This window comes from Astatotilapia calliptera, chromosome 5 (genome assembly GCF_964374335.1).
Source record: "Astatotilapia calliptera chromosome 5, fAstCal68.1, whole genome shotgun sequence".
Classification (NCBI taxonomy): domain Eukaryota; kingdom Metazoa; phylum Chordata; class Actinopteri; order Cichliformes; family Cichlidae; genus Astatotilapia; species Astatotilapia calliptera.
The window spans coordinates 29,073,390-29,094,335 of NC_137426.1; the positions used below are offsets into that span (position 1 = coordinate 29,073,390).

At 42.6% G+C, this 20,946-nt stretch overlaps 1 protein-coding gene across 2 annotated transcripts in view; it reads left to right on the top strand.

The window, feature by feature from the left end:
- The first annotated feature begins 4,329 nt into the window (after positions 1–4,329).
- Positions 4,330–20,946, top strand: part of fgd5a (FYVE, RhoGEF and PH domain containing 5a) — a 35,343-nt gene continuing 18,726 nt past the window's right edge. For both annotated transcript variants that reach the window (XM_026168686.2, XM_026168687.2), the window contains exons 1-4: positions 4,330–4,694; positions 6,433–9,202; positions 19,755–19,872; positions 20,828–20,886. In XM_026168686.2, coding sequence (XP_026024471.2) covers positions 4,685–4,694; positions 6,433–9,202; positions 19,755–19,872; positions 20,828–20,886 — 2,957 coding nt within the window. In that variant the 5' untranslated portion in view covers positions 4,330–4,684. The remainder of the gene's footprint in view (positions 4,695–6,432; positions 9,203–19,754; positions 19,873–20,827; positions 20,887–20,946) is intronic.

The following is a 20,946-nucleotide window of genomic DNA, read 5'->3' on the forward strand; positions in this document are numbered from 1 at the left end:
AGGACAATATCTTGAAAGGTGCATTGTCAGAAGAAAGTGGAAAGCCCCGCTGATATGTTATATGTTGTTGCTGCAACATGCGTGTGTGGCTACCATTGTTGTTGAAACAAAAAGTTTATGTGCAGGCGTTTGCTTGGAATGAATAGTGCTCATTTATATTTATCAGAGATTTGACGTATGTTTTAGTGCTGCCATTGAACAGGATGTGTCTCCTTATTTATGCGACGGCTTCAAGCAGCCTAAAGCATGATATTTTCATTTGCAGCTTTGACGTATTGTCAAAAATAAACTGGAGTGGAGGCATTCTAGCTAATGACGGCCATTCTAATACATCTAACTCCTGTCCATGGGGTTAAATGAAATCCTTTCTTGTGTTCCACGTTGTTGCATAACTCAATGCACAATGTGCTTGCACCTTCATCCAGACTTGCGTGAGACTATATAAAAGCTCTGCCAAAGACGTGTGTTTCACTAGCAGGAGTATCTGCATCCTCCCAGTCTCCTTTGGCTGAGAAATGTGAAAACACTCACAGGAAGAGTAAATTCTGGCTCGGGACTTTTTTTCACGATCCTATTGTTTTCTCTCCAGTTCCTTTAGTGGCATACACAAGCAGACTGGTCACAGTGGATAGCACACAACACATGCGTGCTCGTGTGGAGACATGTACGCCACATAATTGCATGAACACGCACAGCACATGCACACACGCGCCTTTACATGCTCAGAGCGGATCCCGTCCAGGGAATTCATGTTATTATTGTCACATGGGACCTCAGTGTTGAGCGCTATTAAAGCGATAAACAAAAGCACGCTGCACAGATTACGGAAATATATAATTCGGTAAGAACCTGCAGAGATAAAGACAATAACTCATCAGTCTGTCACAATGAAAGGCCTCTGAGGACGCAGATGCTCCTTTTTATAGAACTCCTTGAGTGGTGCACTGTTTTTGCCTCCACTGCAATATAGAAAAAAGAATAACAAATTCATCCATTATCAGGGTCTGGCCTAGTCTCTGGGCTTCAGGCTAATTAACGACAATATGACAGCTATTGTTCCAGAGCCATGGCCTTTTACTACAGAGCAATAATACTTTGTTTTTTTGGGAATGCAACAGTGCTTTCACTTTATCTTTGAGTAGCCTAGACTTAACACAAACAGACCTTCTGAAAGATAGCATGACCTAATTCACCACTGACGCACCACTCAATCATGATTTGGAAAACTTATGTGGCATTTTTACAAAGTGCTTACGAGAGCATGAAATTTACAGTGTGGCAGGGACAGATCTGAAACAGTAACAGAGCTTGAATATTCCTAAATTTGATATAATGTACTTTATTGTTAAGATGTCAGTGGTGATACGAGGTAATCTGATTGATGTGCTGTAGACTCCTAAAGGCCCTTTGGGGAATGAAACCTGTATTTGCTGCTTATTTGTGCTGATGCCCAGGGTCTGTCTGCTTATTGTAAAGCTCAGCTGCATTTATACATGCAGTATAGCCATATATATATGTATCTGTGTGTGCAAGCAAAATTAGTGGAGGGAGTTTGGAGATGGGGTCTGCCTTGTTGAAAGAGTTGGAGGAAACACTGCTGACAGCAGGGTTTTCTTTCAGATTGCAAAAAATGTTTTTTGTGTGTATTTTAGGCATAAAAATTTCGAGATGGCTTCAAGAGACATTGATGTGCTCATTTTTAATAATGAATCATGATTTTTTTTTCTTTGTCTTGCCACAGTTGTTGGAAAAAGAAAAATAATCCTGAAATAATCTCCCCTCGCATTTTGTAATGAAGTCTGTTGTCCTGTCATATTCACCTCGTCTGCTGTGAAGTCTCAAAATCAGAGTCTATTCAAAAGTCTCTGAAGAGCACTGTTGTCCTTACTGGTTCACAGTTGGGGATCAATAAAACACGTCGATGATTGTTCGATCCGCTGCAGGAGTCAAACGCTTTGCCTTCCAATTATAAAGGTGTTAGAGGTCGCTTTAAAGGGTGAAAGACCTCTGCCTGATTGTTCTCAAGCATCACATTAATCAATAATGCACTGCAGTTTGACTGCATGGCTGCTTAATTCACTGGTCTGCTTTCTTGGAAAATTATTCAGTGCAAAAGTTTCTCTTTCGTTGACACACATATCTGTGTCACACATGTGCTTTCTAGCAACCAGCTGCATTAAACTGTGATATCTCGCAGCTCTCTCAGAGGAATAAATACATTCAAACCATCCACTGAGTCTAGTGATTTGCTTGTAAAGCAGGTGTTATGGATTGTGTCAGCTCTGGGAACAAGTTGCTGACCCCTTTGCCCAATCCCTTTCCTGTTTGGTGTTGGGTGTGCTGGCGAGTGCGGGGTGAGATCAAGTCAGTTTGTTTTTCTGCTACTACAGCGTGTTTTTCTCAATAATATCACCGTTGTCCCCTTCTCTCTTCCAGTCAAGCCATGTTCCAGGTGGGGTGACAGAGCGCAGTGCACAGCCACAGGCTGTCCAGGAAATTTGTGTTCTCCATCCAAAAACATGTTTTGACCGTCTGTGCCACATCTGGTGGAGATATTTACTACTGAAGCCATTCTTTTCTGCAAGAGCATGACACAATACTCTTGACAGGTTCTATTTGCACACCCAGCAAAAGCAAAACACATTTTGCACAAATGAAAGCACACAAAAAAAAGGTCATGCGCACCAATTGTGAATAAAATACTCTTGAGGGTGGCACATTGGCACTGCCAAAAGACCAGACCGGAGCTATCTTTAGTCATCCAATTGAAAAACAAAAGGTTGCTTTACGGCAGCTATAAATGTGCTACTACTGACAAAAAAAAAACCCCACTTGGCTTCAGCATACCACAATAGTTTTATTTATGTTTTTTTTACAGCCTCACAATCTAACAATTGGCAGCGGAACAACTGAGTCACAGTGATCAAATTGTTTTGCTGTACCGTATTGAAAAATACATTAGTCAGCATCATACACAAATAAAGAGTTTAATTACTGCACCAAATGCTGCGGTCACATTTCCAAGTGAAATAATCTCATATTTAACATCCTCTATGGTGATACAGTTAATAATTCAGGAATTGTATAATAGCAAGCAGTAATTTTATTTTATATTTCTTAATTAGACGACCCACAGAAGAGCAAAGATAACATGGAGTCATTATGACATGAACACTCTCTTTGCACCTGCAGCAAAGTCTGGTCCCTTCTGCACCAAACCATCTGGAATGGGAATTTTCCAGTGTGTATAATGTATGGGTCTGTACGCCAGCGCAGCAGTGAAGACCAGAGCCCTGTGGTGATACACTAGATGATTCTTTCATTGTGCTTCTCTGCTCTATCACTATCCACTTCAACTGCGCTGTAGAAATCCCTGAGGTATGCCGCTTTGTTTGACCTTCAAGTGGGTAGAAAAGCAGGAAGAAAGAGGTGAGCTCCTCCTATTCTAAGTGTGGGCATTTAACCAGCATTGGGAGCTGTCAAATCAGAGACCCCTAAGTGGGCTACGGTCCCAGTCCCCCCATGTTGCACAAGGTGTCCTTGGAATCCCACCATAAGCCCCACTTTTAAGCTGTTTGAAGTTTTTCTATTCCTCGAACCATCGTGCTCTGCAGAGCACCAGTCAATCATCTTTGTTGGAGGTTACCTAAGGGGTTAACATTACCAACCTTTCCCATCTGTTGCTAAGGAAGTGGTGCCTGTTGTGCAGGAAACTGGGAGAGCAGTTTCCTGTTATGAAGAGAGGTTTTTAAAGGGTTGCATTCATTCAATCATGCCACAGATGCCGGGCCAGGAAGCCCAGCCAATAGCAAAAGCTTTGGCGTCCTAGAGAAACTGTTTTTGGAAACTGCTTTTAGGAGCCTTTCTATGCACTGTTCTAGTTCAGGAAATGCTCCATGAGCAAAACACACTGGAGAAAAACTGCTTCATTTCTGATTAGATAATCCAGTGATGCTCCAAGCACGACAAGTATGCAGCGACACAGCTGAACAGCTTATCTAACTTTGTGGATCTTCCAACTGTCATCAGTTACATGTCAATGAAAAGACACCTCACACGCACACACACAAAGAACAGATGTTGTTTTCCATGCAAAAAACAATAAAAATGTAGCTGCAGATTTAAAGATGTCCATCGGGACGATACGGTGCTGAAGATGAATTGTGGCTTATAGTTTCATATTTACTGAACAAATCTCTCTCAACTCCATCTGACCCTGCTGGTCTGTATGGCAACATTTACACGCATATGTGGAGCAAAGGACGGCCACTCGTGTGGTGAAGTACACTGATTCGTCAGTGCCAAAACTTCCACAGTAGCTGAGAGAAATTGGTGTGCAGTGCATTTTGAGTGGGGCTGAATCGCGCTTCGAGTCCGCGCTGCGCTCTGTAATCCTGCTTCAGGAAGCGCCAGGAAGCACCTCCCGTTTCCACACAGCAGCGTCCGCTGTAGCATCAGCACTCGAGCTCAAAGCTCAGCTGCTCATTCTGCGAGAAGAGGCACCTTGCACAAGTCGACCACCACTGGAGAAGATAAAGATGACATGTTCTGCTCCTCTTCCTCCACAACTTGATTCTCCGGCGATGCGTTTGGATTAAGTTTCCGCGTCATTTGGAGAAGCACGATCGGCGTGTGGGCAAAAATGAGGATAACTTTCGCTTACCGTGTATGATGATGTCCAAGAATGAACGCAGGTTGGTTGTGAAATACATAAGCTTTTGCGTGAACACACCAGAAAGGCAACTTTTGGTTTTACATGATGAAAAGTGTGTTAATGCAAGAGTGTTAAACTGTGAATCTGGTTAATGGTGCCTGGAGTTATATTGCACCTACTTGCTTTGCACGTTACAGGATGATTTTCATTGTATGACTGGAAATGATCTGGTCCGTTACATTTTAGTTAGTTTGATAGTTTGGTCACACGTCTACTGATCTTTTTTCATGTGAATTATCTGTTTATAACACTTTTTGAGTGGTTTAAATCACAGACCCGTTATGGCCAGTTCCCAGTGGAGGGCTCCACTAGGAAAAATGTCCTGTTATAGTATTAGATTTGGAATTAGGATTATAATCCATCTCTATGAAAGTGCACAAACCAATTGTTCTGGATAAAAGGTCACCTGTCCTGAAAGGTTTAGCCTTCAAGAAAGAAAGAAAGAAAAAAAGAAAGAAAGTTAGTAACCGGGTGCAGTTTAAGTGAAAAATTTCAAACAGAATCTCAACAGTAATTATCAGTTTCTTTATGACAGCCTCCTCGCTTTAGATTTTAGGCTGGTTCGGTGTGATTTTTATGGTTGGTATTCATAATAAGGACTCAGTCTGAAATCATATCCTGAGAGTTTGGCACTGTCAAGGTCCCAGTGTCTATCTCTTCCTTTGTTTTTCAAGCATTTGTTCTAATCGAATTCTTGTTGCGTAATCCATATCCTGTTGTTTGCAGTCGGTTGCTTTGTCAGACTGGCATCCTTGTTTTTTTTCTCTTCCTGTTTTATTGTTCTTTGACACACTCTTTCAGGAAAAAAAGAAAAGAAAAACTGTGTGTGCTTACATATGCGCTTGTGTTTCTGGGTGTTTGGGAAGAATGGCGAGAAGGAAGTGCATTTGTGTTGTGAAAATATGTACTCCTAAAGAGGTTTATGGAGGAATGATGGGGGGTGTAGTTAATGTCCTTTCCCTAACCTGCGTGGAGTCCTTCATGTTGTCTCGGCTGGCCTGATTAATGAACCTGGAATTCTTTTTTTTTTTTCATTACTGAAAAAAAGTCAAAGTGTTGGAAGAATATGCTATAAACGAGACGGAGAGTGCACTGGCACACAGAGAGAGAGAGGGAACACTAAGAGATAACCAGGGTGCACACAGGGTTTAATAGGATGTGCGTCAGGGCAGGTACTAAATAACAGGAAGAGACCAGGGGTGTATACACACTTTGTTAAGTATGGGTGTGTTTCATTAGAATTATAAATTTCACAAGCATTGCTCTTCACTGAATTAACACAATTTAACACCTACTTCATTTTAATAGTAAAAAAAATAAAGTTATTATAGGTATGACCACCTTAATCATATCTTATGAGATTGTTTAAATACACATATGGCAGTGTGAAGAATTCTTATGAATTTAGTTGAAAAGTTTTCACCGTAATCAGCCCATCATTATCTAATCCTGCTTTAACTGGCCAATCTGCATGTGTCATTTCCTAGATGGGAAATGTTATTGTTCCTTCTCTAAGTACCCTGTGGCTCTGTTATTTTTCCTGCTGATTGTGTCCCCTGCAGCTTTCTGCGTGTCACTGACTACTACAGTGTACAAGGTTTCCTCTTAGCAGTGTACACAGCAGCAGAAGCCACATGTTTTATCTCAGCGCAAGCTTGCAAAGTATGGCAAATATTATTTGCGTCACTAATTTCTTTAAATTTTCTCACTTTCTTCAGATTTTCAAAATCCACTGCAAGTCCCTCTACCAAAGGTCCGCAGTCATCTCACCATCAAAGTGCAGTCCAAGCTAATGTCGAGACCTTGTCCCACTGTCCAAGGTCCAAAACCTCCTGTTGCCCCCAAGCCCAGACCCCTGTATGAGCCTTACCCACAGGGGGAGCCCTGTGCTCAGCAGAGTCTCAGTAATGGAGATGTGGCTCACTCTGATGGAGAGACTGAAGAGCTCCATGAAATGGAGAATCAGGACCAAGAGGAGAAAAGTGAGGCACAGGAAGGGGATAATGACAAAGGGGACACAATAGAGACAGAAACTAAAAAGGAATCAGAAAATGAAGAAGAAATATTAGATAATAACGGTGATGTAGACAGCATCGGCTCTGATGACACAGTCAAAGCAGATGATATTTCCACTGTTGACACTACTGAGAATGAAAATGATGACACTGACTTGAACTCCCCTGAAGATGGCAGTCGCACTGATGATGATGAGAATACACCAGCACCTTCTCAAACTGAAACAGAAGAAGAAGCAGGAGAGGAGGATGAAGAAGTAGAGGAGAAGAGATTAACTGAAAAGACTGAAATACTTTGTGAGCCTGCAGAACACTCAGATGAAGCTTTAGAGGAATCAGACGCTGATCAAACCCAGTCACTCAACAACAGTGAACCGAAGGAGGAAGTCAGTGAAGAAAGTGACGAGCATCTGCACCATGACTCACTTATAAATGAGAATGAACTGACAGGTGGAGGGTTTGCCTTTGGATTCAGCATGCTTCCAACTGTAACTGAGGAATATCCCTACGATGTGATTGGTCCCACAGACGATGCTAGTGATACATGTGAGTCATGCGACCCAGCTGAAACAGGGGACACCGAGGTCTGGCAACCAGAACGGGCAACCAAGGATCCTTCCGGCTGTTTCCGATTCACATCCAGCACGGAGGATGTGTTTGGGCCTTACTCTGTCATACAAGCTGTTCCGGGAGATCTGACTGACACTGCTGACCCTGAGTGGAATCAGGATGATACTGATGGGAAGCCTTCTACCACAGATGAAGAGCACACAACAGGCTATGCTTCTAACCAGGAACCTTACTATGTGTCATCAGATGATGTGGACAAGTTGGAGGATAAGCAGGCACTTTCAGAACTGGGGCACATCGATGAGGCCACTGAACAGTCAAACGAGCACACAGAAAAGACAAAGGACAGCGAGTCAGCAGATGAGTATGCAAACATTGATGATTCACTCTGCCCTAAAGACGATGACCTTGAGCAGGTAGAGTGTGTCTCATCAGAGGATTACATCGAGATAGGTGATGACGATGAAGAGGAAGCAGAGGAAAAGAAGCATTTCCGAGTAAAAAGTGCAAAAGAAAGAAACGCCAAAAGAGAGCAGGCTCTGCGCAGCCAAAGAAAAAGCTGCCAGCCTCGGCTCAGGTTGTGTAATATCACAGTGCCAGCTGACCTAGACCTGGGCCGAACCCCAGAGCTAACCAACAGGGTGGTGTTTGCCCACACGACCGAGGCCTTTGAAGAAGACATAGAGGAACTGGACTGCCATATTGTGCCTTATTATGAAGACACAGACTCCGATAGTGAAGAGCATATTTATGAAGAGGCAGGGTTTGACTCAGAAGGGGAGAATTTTGTGACACTTGATCGAAAGACAATAGTCACTCGATCACGATCCTATTCTGGGAAAGTTCCTGGTTATGTCCCGGAAACGGTACCAGAGGAGACAGGGACGGAATACCAGACCCATGACTACTACACGGTGTCCTTGGACAAGTACAGTGAGTCTACCAGCCACCCCCAGCAAGCAGGTATAAACTGTGTGATTCCATCTATGAAGTCTCGCCGCTTCTTGTTATACTCACGGTCTGCAGATGGCCCAGACGTGTCCTTGAGCAGCCCACTTGAGATGGGTCAATCATTGAAAGATGAAATCAGGATGAAGAGAAAGGATGACACCCTTTCCCTTCCATGTATGATAACTTCTTCTGGAAGTTTCTCCCAGCGTAGCCATCAGTCCTCCAGTGGTGTTTCCACACCAACTTCTCTAGTGGACATCCCTCCACCATTTGAGCTGGCTTACATCACTAAAAGACCAGTTACCAAGAGTTCCCCATCCCTCCTCATCCAACACGAACCCAGTGACCTACCTAAGAAGAAGAAGTCCTCCTTTAAGCGCTTTTTAGCTCTGAAGTTCAAGAAAAAGACAGATTCAAAGGGATTCAGTGATGGAAGTGTCCGCTCTTCGCGTTCTTCCTCTGAGTCAAGCCACCACGGTCCAGTGAGAGTCATCGAGCTTGATCGCAGAAGCACTGGGAGCTCTCCTCAGCCCCAGTCCCGCATGGTGAAACCTCAGCAGCGTCCTTCAGACCTCCCATCCACCTTTCTCCTTTATAAAGACCAGCACAGGAGGAAAGGAGACCCCAAAGCTTATGGCAGGAGCGTCTCTAGAGTGGAGTCCTTCGAGGAGCGCTCTCGCCGCTCTGCCATGCCGCTGCCTTTGACCAAACCCCGCTCTATCTCGTTCCCCAGTGCAGATACCTCAGACTACGAAAACATCCCAGCCATGAGCTCAGACTATGAGAACATCCAGATCCCAGGCAGACCCACTAGATCCCACACTGTTACTGAGTTTTTTGAGGATCCAAACCGTTCAACAGTCCCCTGCAATGAGAATGATGGCTATGTGGATATGAACAGTTTCCCTGGGATTGACAGCAAACCCCAGCCATCGAAATCGGACAATGAAAGGTAAGATTAAAAATCCAGCTGCTCTTCAAATGATTTAGTTTCAAAACCAAGATTTTGAAAAGCTTGTTTCATCTGAGCTCTAAAAGAGATGTTACCTCACACCCTACCATCTATAGTGGCATCTTATTAAATGCATTAAATGCATACAGTCATACAAAGATGAACACGCAAGTGCTACACAATATAGACCAAAGTTATTAAAGGTTCGGTAACTGAGTGCCTAGTTTATACAGCCAGAAAAATTCAAACATTAAAAATATTTGGTTATTATATGAAACGTATTTGGTCAGATCTGGTTCCTCTGTTGGTATTTGCTGATTTATAGGTTTTTAACCATTTTAGAGTTGTCATGACCCCAGCTTTATTTGTGTACACTGGAAATGTTTAATCTGATGGCTGAACGAGGCTTAAAGAAATTCAATCAAAAAGCTTCCTTTGTCATTTTCTGCCAATAACGATAAATGAAATGTACCTTAGTGTATTTTACCGAGGACCGCTACCTGCCTGGTGGGTGTATCTTTAGAATCCCAGATATAGACCAATACAAACAACTATCAGTGTTTTTTTTATGGCTGTGAGCACCACAAAGGATATCACATCTTTCTGTACTGCACTGGGGCTAAAGCTGCATCCCAACATCTAGGCTAAAGAAAATGTAATCTCCATATGCTATGAATTGGAGTGCACTGGCCTTAATACACTACAAAAAACTAGAGATGGACCGATCCGATATTACGTATCGGTATCGGTCCGATACTGACCTAAATTACTGGATCGGATATCGGAGAAAAATAAAAAATGTAATCGATCCATTAAATATCACGAAAGCACCTCACAAAACTTGCAACACGCCGTAACTCACCTCAGAACGTATGCATCACGTGATAGAGCAGCTGTGGCATGCCGGACCTGTCGGTGGTCTGGATAGCATGTGGAGCTTCGCTAGCAACCTGGCATTTCATCTCCGACAAAGTTATCCCCGAGAGAAGTAAAGCAAGTGTGTAAGTCCATCTCTGAATGTTTGTAAAGCATTCCCACGTTAAGCTTAACAAGCGACTGCCTCTCGCTCTCCGCTGCTACTTCAATCGTGAAACTGCTTAAATCAGCTGATCGGCTTTTCTGTCGCGAGTCTGTCTCTCGTTTGTTTTTGGTCCACTTTGCGCCAGAAAGAGCAAACCAGCGGCTGAACAACAGCAGCACATTTAAGCTTGATAAGCTGTTGTTAGAATTTATTTAATATTAATTTCTACACCAGGATCTTTTTCTACGTAGCTGACGTAACTGTGCAGGGGCGGATCTAGCAAAGTTTAGCCAGGGGGGCCGATAGGGCATTAACTGGGAAAAGGGGGCACAAAGACATACTTTTCTTTCTTATTCTCATTTAAAATGTCTAGCTTTTAATAAATAATTATCTGACACCCAAAGTTTTAATTTGATATAAAATGAATAGAAGTCAATTACTGTACATAGTGACTATTAAGTCTAATATATATACCCTAGTAAGCTATAGTACTTTTTACTTTGGGAAGGTACCATCTGTGCAGTCTGCAATTTTGTTGAAGAAAGATGTTGAATCTATTTAATATTTCTTGAAAAATAATTGATTTCTGTGCATTTTTTTTCACACTGCATCAAATTAAGGTTGATTACGTCGATTAAGCATCATGAGGTGGCGCGTGAGGGGTGGTTCCCTATTTTTTATTTATTTAATTTTGTTGTTGCTGGGAGTTGGAACCCTATTAGTTAGTTTGCTTAATATTTACGCTAAGTACTCTTTAAAATACCAGAATAGGGAGGATGGTGTAGGTCTAAGTTTATTAGATTGATCAGTATGGCTGAACTATGAAATATTTTTTTTGTATACAGGTATAACAGAATAGCTTTAGTGTAGTTGTTGTTTTAAACTTGAGTATGAACTTGCAGACTTGCAAAATGCAGCAAGATATTTTAAAAAACAGTTTTGTTGATTAAAAAACACTATATCGGATTCATATCGGTATCGGCAGATATCCAAATTTATGATATCGGTATCGGTATCGGACATAAAAAAGTGGTATCGTGCCATCTCTACAAAAAACTACTAACAGCCAGTCTAGAAACAAAGCTTATTCTGCCTGTTCATTTTGCAGTCTGCAGAACAAGAGAGCGCATCTGTCACTGGAATCAGTTTTAAAGTGAGTAAAGCTTGAGTTGTTAGGGGCAGCGCAATACACGCAAGAGTCCAGGCTTAACCCTAGAACAGCTGACAGACATTGTGTGTGAGAGATGAGCAGCCTGCTATGTCAGGCATCACTGGCTTTGGGAAGAAAGACAATGCTTATGGGAGAGCTTACTCCTGATTTTCCATTTGGTGGATTTAGAGGTCACATCTGGTGGTGGTGCTGCTTCTTCTGCAAGTCTGAGCAGATAGAACAGGTAATGGCAATTGCGTAGCTGGCAGAGTGCAGGTTACACACATTAGAGAAAGTCATTATGGATGCAATTAAAAGTGCAAAAATTGAGAGGAGGTTTTTTTTCACATGTAAGAAGTGGCGAACACTAAAGAAAGTGTGAGAGCGTGAGGGGAGGGGAGGTGTGACTAAAAGGAGCTGATCAGTAAGAAAACAAAGAGAATAGCGATCAAGTGAGGTGGTGGGTGGGGGCAGTAGGAACAGGAAAAAGAGAGCGAGAACAGTTGTGGTATAATTGCTCTCCTGTACCTGACACTGATAGTTAAGTTCAGGAGGGCTTTTATTAAAGTAGCTCTCTCCTGAGTGCTCCTCTTTCATTGGACCCTTGAGGGGCAGCAGGGTTTACTGCAGTGCGTGATAGAGTGAGGAATCACCGAGATCAGACTGGGCCAAATTACCCCAGCCTGTGGCACAGCTTCAGCCACTGCAGGCCTCAGTGTTTCCCCAGTCTTAATAAAAGAGTCGTGTTTGATGACTTCTGTGTGGTCAAAGAGATGGGTCATTACCAAGAGCTCTGTGAAATGTTTAAGATGATCCTGGGACAGAATGCTTCCTCCTTAATTTGCCCTTATTTCTGGCAGTGTCCTTTGTTTTGTTTTTTTATTTAATGATCAAATCTACAGTTTGTTTTATGGGTTTATTAGCAAATTTTGTCCTTCGTAACACTTAGCCACACAAAGCTTCTTCTCCAGGTATGCAGCTGTTCATTTTCCCCATACCAACATACATATTTATATACATATTTCAACATCATTTTAAATCATTTGCGTTTCAAGCCCTTTCCCGTGGCTTTTTGTCTCCTGATGATGCTATCAATGTGGCTCATTGTGTGCCAGAGGTCTCACAGCGCTCACAAGGATGCAAAAAGCCTATCTGTCCAGTCACCTTGCCTATTCTTCGTTCCCCTGGAGAGGCATCTATTGCCAGGGTCACTCTTTAGTGTATCCATACATGTCAGAGTGTATATACCGCATGTGTGTACCTATGTTTTACTGCCCACAGTAATAAAGTCCTGTATAGTTGGTGTAGGTGCTTTTGTCTGCGTGTATGTGTACATCTTGCCCAAAACTCTTTTCAAATCTTGACACTTGCCACTGTCCCAGGCCACCAAGCCGACGGAGGCAGTGATTTATTGAGGAAAGATTCAACAGTCAATGTGGTTGTAGACCCACAGAGGAAAAAGTGTGTTTTTGTGGTGAGGAAAATGGCCAAGTGGCCCCAAAGCAGTGCACACAAAAGGACCATGCCTGCAGTCGCAGACATGCATTTTAAGGAGAACTTACAGGCTTGGCTTGTTTCCACGCATGTGATTAATGTCCAGCAGCATTCAGACGCTACTTTAACACAGGCATTCAGGCAAAGCAAAGAGACATGTTCATTAGCAAGCTACCATAGTGTACAATGGATAAGGAAAAGGTGCACTAATGATTTATTCCAAGCCCTATACAAGATGTTTGTTTGTAAGTGGTGTGTATATGCATATGTGCACGCATACTAAGTTACAGCTCTGTGTGCTTTATCAAAGATGAGTCTCATGCTGAGTGTGCAGCCTCAGCAGAATAATGTTTGCCAAGTAGCCCTTGCAGTAACAAATGAGAGCTGGCAAACAACCATTTTAGCAAGGAAAGTCCAGGATTTAGGACTGTGCTCAAATTACGAAGCATAAAGTGTCCCTTCAGGTACCTCAAAGCACTTCCAGGTAGGTTTACAGTAATAATGCAAATATGTTGCCCACACTATGCACACAGTAAAAGGTTTCCACTGTGCTGAGCTCAGTGACACATGCATCTGTGGTTTATCTTTTGGCATCATTTTCACTTCAAACGGTTCAACGTGAACCTCCTCAGAGTGATGACAAAGCCTTGGCATGGCCTCTGAAACAGCTCCTCCACCCACTGTTATGTTAGTGTTAGTAGTGATGAGGGAGACATCTTAAGTACATTGTTGCACTGGGTGGTGGCTGTGTAGCGAGGTGGTGGACAGGGTGTGTCACTGGTTTGGCCAGGCCTGGTGCCAGTCACTCTGAGGTCATTGCCAGGTCATCCCCGGGGAGGAAGCGTCCAGCCTAGGAGCTTCCCACCAGCCTGTTTACAGGAAATGCAGGACGAGGGCTGGGCTCTGGTGGGAGGCAGCAAGGTGGAGAGAGGGGAGGACAGATAGAACGAAGTGGGAAGAAGGGGGTCACCAAGGTGGGGTGGAGGCTCGCAGACTTTCCCTTGAATAGCAGAACGAGGTGTGGTGCAGTCAGGAATGTCAGGTCCGATGTTATTGTTGTTCCAGTTTATCAAGACCATCCCCAGACTCTCGGCATCTTGGCCCAAAGTATAGCAGCATTAAGGATGAATCAACCAGAAGTGAACAGGAGTTATAATGCTGTTCTACATATGGATGGAAGGAATTGCAACCAATTACGATGTGGAAATATTAATAACCTCAACCTATTGATCACATCACAGGGAAGACAGCAGCAATACAGCAAGTGTTCTTCTCACAGTTTCAGCTACACAACAGCCACAGGCTATATGTAATCGTCCTCTCTAAAAACAGAAAAACAGCTATTTAGCACTGCTCCCACACTCTTAATCCTCCCATTAGTATCCCAGTCTTCAATAGTTAGCAAGCTAATGAAGCTTTTCCTTTGGTCCTATTTCTTGTAATAGTGCCATTAGGAGAGGGAAAAGGCCTGTCTCATTGGTCCAAATATATACTTTAACACTCAGCGTTTAGCTCAATTGAATTACATATTACAAGCATCGCCAAATTCGCAGTAGATTGGTGGAATATCGGCCGTTTAGCAGAGAGCCATTGTGTCTTCCTCGGAATTTGACACAGTAGATTTAACTTTGTCGCATTAACAGGGGACATTGCAGTCGGCTGGCGTAATAGCATTGCCTTAATGGTCTTGTGAAAGGCCTAATGAATTAGTATATTACAAAACTCATATTTGCTGGTTTAAATATGGTAATGGCATTTATGTATTTAGTTGGTTGAAGTTTAAATTTGGCATGCCACTCTTTAGAGTAAAAATAGGGCAAAATGGGCTGTTTTTAAAGTGTCAGTATATTTTAAATCAGCAGTCATTGTGTGTGTGTGTGTGTGTGTGTGTGTGTGTGTGTGTGTGTGTGTGTGTGTGTGTGTGTGTGTGTGTGTGTGTGTGTGTGTGTGTGTGTGTGTGTGTGTGTGTGTGCCTTTCACATTTTCTTGTTTGGGAAATGGCTCTTGGCCAGTGTAAAGTATCCATAACGCACACAGAGGGTTTGTTTACAAAGATTGTTCTGCCGTTCAAGGTTGAAGGTGAAAAGGTGAAGGTGAGAGTTTGTCTTGGATGTTTGAAGTAATTGATCTCACTTTGAGCTTAGGAGCTATCCATTCCCCCACCGTTTCTCTTTGTTCACAGCATCACCCACGCAATCCAGGCTGACCTGTCTTCTCTAAGGTCACCAGGCTGGAGGTGCTTTCACCAGCCAAACCAGTGAGGTCAATTGGTGTCTGTGTGTGCACGTGTGTGTGTGAGTGACTGAGTATGTGTAAGTGAACGGAGTTGAAGTCCAGGGGGATACCTCTTTTAACCTTTGGTCTACTCTCAGTTTGCGCTGAGGGCTGTTTGAGGCATCAATAAAAACACTGATTAAAGGAATGCATGTGAGAATCTATCTCATGTGAGGATCATGCTTGAATTTGGTGGGGGTGAAGAAAACAGTAGTGTGAGTGGAGACCTGAGTGAGGCAGGCAGACAAACAGAGAGGTCAAGAACCGGATGCACAGAGACACAAGGTCAGCTAGCGATAACTATTAACACTTGTGAATGTCTACTTGGACTTAACTTTAGTAACACATAAGTGTGGCAGAGACTGGAGGGAACAGCCTGGCTAGAAATATTGCAGACTAATGAACCTCAGGTCTGTGGGAGGATTGGCAGCAGGCCGTGTAAATGGCATGCCACACCAAGAACAAACAGCAGACCAAACAAAAGCATTACACACAGCAGCAAATGCAAGTAATGAGGAAAAGGTACAAGGAAAGATCAGGTCATTTACATTTTCTCCAACAGGTCCAATTCAAGGTCACACAGGGTCAGACGATGATTCACACTCAATGTCATTTAAGAGTCACAGATTAAATATTACTTGATAGTTAGATTAAAGTGCGTGTTTTTCCAGCTCACAGCAGTATTTTGAACTGCGTGCTTCACAGTGTATCTAGTCAGGTTAGGTAAATGTGGCCAATCACACAATGCTAGGGGGAGACGTTTGTCTCCAGAGCTTTGTGGCTGATGTGACAGGAGGCAGGTCTGCGATCCCTCCCAGTCAGCTACTGTCTTGAAGCAACATTGGTGCACCAAGACAGCATTAAAATGGCAATAAGACAGAAAATAGATAGATGTGAAACTTCCTCCACAGATAGTGATGTAGTTGCTTCACAACAGCGATTTAACAGCAACTCAGCAATCTTGTTCTTACATGGGAATATAACCAGAATACAAGCAGTTGGCAACCAGTGGAATCGAGTCCTCCAGTGTAAAGAGGCAAGTTTGCACACCTGTAGTTCATTTACTCTGGTCCCAGTAGTCTTTTCATTTCATACATAGTTGCTATCCTGTACAGACCTGTGCACACCTATAGTGCCTTGCTGCATCCCAGAATACAAAGTATTCATGGCTATGGGAAGTTTTTTAGCTATGCTTGCAGCGCATACCTGGTAGTTGGTTCGACTGAAGGTCCGATCATGTTCACATCTTAAACAAAGCGCTCTGGAGTTAGTTTAGAACCGCACCAAGACCACCTCCACCAAAGGGTCTCAGTGCCATTGTTTCGTTCCGCACCCAAGTGCAACTACCGTGTTCACATCTGCACAAACAGACTGCACCAACTAGGAAACTAAACCAGAGTTTGATTTAAACTGACTGAATACTCACTCAACCAGGCAACCAGTGCAGTCGCCTTGTGATTACACCCAGAGGTTCACCATGCCTCAACCTCTGGGTCAGCAGTTGGTCCTTGTAACTGCTTTCATTTATCTCAAACAACAAAATAATTCAATGTGATCACCAGGCAACCACCAATTTTTCCTAGTCACAAGGAGGTTGCCATCCCACTTTTACTCTGAGGTCAAGTGAGGTAATAAAGAGCAAAAAGGTTGTGGTGTGAGAAATGTTCAGACACACCATTTTTAAACTTTTAGGTCTAAGAAATGAAAATATTTGAAGATGTTTACCAGTGCTAAGCTTCTGTCACAAAGTTCTGAAGGTAAACTTTATCCCAGTTATGATTTTTTTTTTCAGCATAATGGTTAAAATAATAAAATACAACTTAAATGCAAAACAGCTCTTACTTATATTCCACCTTGAGTCATTACCAGGAGTAAAAACTGATCAATATGATCAGTTTTTACTCCTGGGTTAAAATTCTGAACTTTGCTATGCTGTAATTGTTGAGTAATGTAATGTGATTTCCAGTGTCTGCCAAGAACAGCACTGAGGTTTGTTTAGGCCACCATGACTGAGACTCCTGTAGCTATTAGTGAGTGCCAGCGAGTGTTCACATTCAGGGTCATTTTTTTAATGCTAATTAAAGCTGTGTTCTTGTAGTCATGTATGAGGCTCAGTGACTGTGACAAAAATGAGATCTTGGCTCTACTAATAGTGTGAGAGTATATTTTGTGAACTGATTTATTTTCTAGTCACTTAAACTCATGTATATTGAGGTGCTTTTTATTTAATATTTATTTCAACTTTGTTTTATTAATTTCAACAATGACATACAAAGTTAGCAACAGTTAAGTCCATCTTGATTTCAGAACAGTGGTATGTCCATTATACCCTCTAACCCCCCAACCCAAATTCTCCCCCTACCAGGTCTACAATAGACAAAACACTGCAGAAAACCAGTTTCTGCCCACACACACACACACACACACACCCACACACACACACACACACACACAAAAACCCAAAAAATAAATTTAGAAAAGAAAAAGAGAAAAAAAAACAAAAAACAAAAAACAAAAAACAAAAAAAAAAAAAACCAACACCTCAGGACCCATATACATAACAAGCATAACCCCCCAAAAAACAACAACAACCACAACTCCTCCCCCCTCCCCGTAACCAAACAGACAAACAAAAACAAACAAAACAAAAACAGAAAAAACAAATAACAGAGAAAGGACCAAGCAAAACAAAAGGAAAAACAAATAGATAAGGTATAAAAAAAACAAAAAAAAACAAAAACATTATAATGTAGCTTCGCTCAGTTCACTGCAGACTCAGGAAGTAAAGTAATAGTGTCGACCACCAAGAGAAATGATTTCCAGATTTTATTAAATTCCCTAATAGAACCTTTTAGAGAGAATCTAAGTTTTTCCAGCTTTAAGTTAAAGAGTACATCTCTCACCCAATGGTCATGAGTTGGGGGGTGGGGAAGCTTCCACTTCAACAGAATAAGCCTCCGGGCCAGTAAAGTGGTAAAGGCTAGGGCCTGTTTGAGGGGACCAGATAAGTTCAAGTCAGGAGGAATGCCAAAAATTGCAGAGAGTGGGTTAGGAAGGACAGTCTGGCCATATGCTTGGCTAAGTGTGTCGAATATATTCCTCCAAAATGCACTTAGTTTCGAACATGACCAAAACATGTGGACATGGTTGGCAGGCGATAGTCCACATCTGCTACAGGCATCACTGATGGTTGGATAGATTTTAGATAATTTTGCGTTTGTATAGTGTACTTTATAGACCACCTTACACTGAATCAAAGCATGACGAGCACAAATTGAAGACGAGTGAATCAATTTCAAAGCACGATCCCACTGCTGTTCTGGCAGGGTTGTCTGAAGCTCCTCCTCCCATCTCAACTTAATATGAGAAATGGATTTGGGGACCAAAGCATCTAGTATTTTATACAAGGCTGATATCAGTCTGTTTTGATGAGGGTTCGTCTGCAGGATGATATCCAGATTTGTTTCTGGAGGCCGATTGGGAAAGTGAGGAAACTGCGTTTTTACAAAATTTCTAGCCTGAAGATAGCGAAAAAAGTTGGAGTTAGGCAGGTCGTATTTGGACGATAGGTCAGCAAAAGATAGAAAGGTGTCCTGACTATACAAGTCCTTAACAGTCCTAAGTCCGTTATCTTTCCAACTACTAAAGGCCGCATCAGTGTTTGAAGGTGCAAAATTAAAATTTTTTGATAAAGGTGTTAGCAAAGACGGTCCAAGTAGCCCGAAGTATTTTCTGAACTGTCGCCAAATAGTTACTGTTTCCTTAGCTATTAGATTATCCCCAACAAGGGTTGGAGAAAAAGGGAGTGGTGAGCTGAGTATTGATGATAATGAGTAACAGCTAGATGCAGTTTCCATTTGTACCCAGGCTGTTACAGGGGGGTCGTTATGAACCCATTGTAAAAGTTTTTGTATGTTAGCTGCCCAATAGTAGTGTCTAAAATTGGGCACTTTTTATTTAATATTAAGTAGAGCTCACTAACAATTTAAAGTGTAGTAATGTGTGTTTCATTAGAGCACAGGCAGTGCTCCCAGCACCTATTATACCTGTCCTATACATGTCATACTGCTGCTCTGCCAGTAACTGTTACTCAGGTATCTTACTGACAGTGTGACTGTTAGGATACTGAATGGGTCTTAATGGGCCAGAGGGCACAGATTGCATTTAAAGGGATTAAATGTGAAGTGACCTACAACGTGCCCCTCTCAGGTGTAGAAGCTCACTAAAGGATTACCGGCGCACATACACAAACGTGCCATCTGTGAAGAGCACAAATCAGGAAAGGGATTACAGTATCCCTCTGGAGGGCTCCATATGAGGACAGAAATGCTTAGAGATGCACACAGGAAAAAGCAAAACCCACAATTACAGGGAGTTTGCAGTCATCCTTAGTGTTTTAAAGGAAGCCCCATTAGAATACGGTGGCTTTTTACAGTAAATGTGCTAAATGCGTCCTCTGTGCTACCTTGAAATCCCAGTTGAATATATTCAGCATCTTCCTGGTTAAGATTTGCTTTTATGATAAAGCCTCTCATCAAACTAGATAATTCATATGTCATATTTCATTACCAGTGCTGTCTTGCTGCTTTCATACTTTTTTCTCCCCCTGGCAGTGCCTACACAGAGCCTTTCCCAATGAACCCCGTCTCTGCTGGGCTGTCAGCGGATGAGGACCACGGGCGTACCTCTGAGGAGGAAGAGGGGGCAGTAGAGCAGGGTTATGAACGACAGGTGAGTGGTGGTGGGATGTGAAAACGAGTGAAAGCGAGAGAGAAAGTGGTTTATTTAGCCCCATGACCTGCTAATTGGTTTAGTAGCTCTAGATGAAAAGCTGAAGTCCTGCTTTATTTTGTTGACAGTGCTAGATTTGAATTATCAGACCTTTGACAAAAGTAAAAACGAAAAATGAGGGGTAAACAATTTCTGTATAGTAGAAAACAGACATTTTACAGTAGCTCAAAGATGGACCCCACCCATCCTGCTGCTATCACAATTGCATCAGCCCCCTGCTCTCGTTATGTGACATTCATTTCCTTGTTCTCCCTTTCTTCAAAGAAAAGCCACAATAAATGAGAAGAGAATGCAACGAGGAAAAAAGTGAGGTTTTAGTTGTTGGCCCCAGGAACAGATTCATTTAATTGCATTTTGTTTTGGTTTTATTTCAAGGAAATGAGGATCGTGTGACTTTAATGCAGTATTTGTGAAATGCAGCACATAGGAACAAAAATAAGGCCGACAAGCACAGGAGCTGTACCGGTAAATCCCTAAAAGGCTCCGGTGTTATGCTTTGGCTCGGATGTTTTGTAGCCCTTTGATTAGCTTCTAAATCAATGGGCAGCACTGTTGTCACCACACACACACACACACACACACACACACACACACACACACACACACACACACACACACACACACACACACAGGCTCTCATACATAATGCATCTCAATTTAAAAGTTACGTATTTTCAGGAAACCTTCACGTCTGCGCTGCAGCGTAATGAAATAATCAGTCTTATTTTGACAGCAAGAATCTACAAAAAAGTGGATCTGAGTTTTTGTCGGGCTCCTCGTCTGCCGCGTGGCTTGGCTGCGCATTAGCGTTCGAGAGCAGTAAGTGTCCACAGAGAGCCTTTAAACATGCACCGTGTTCATTCGTCTCCCGCCGTTCTCCCTCCCTGTCACACAGATTGATGGCCGATCCCGAGCGTTCTACATCGCCAAAGAGCTCGTCGACTCAGAGAGACTGTGAGTTGCCCGCACTTGTGGATTCCTCCAATTTGAGCCACATCTCTTCCACGTCATCAC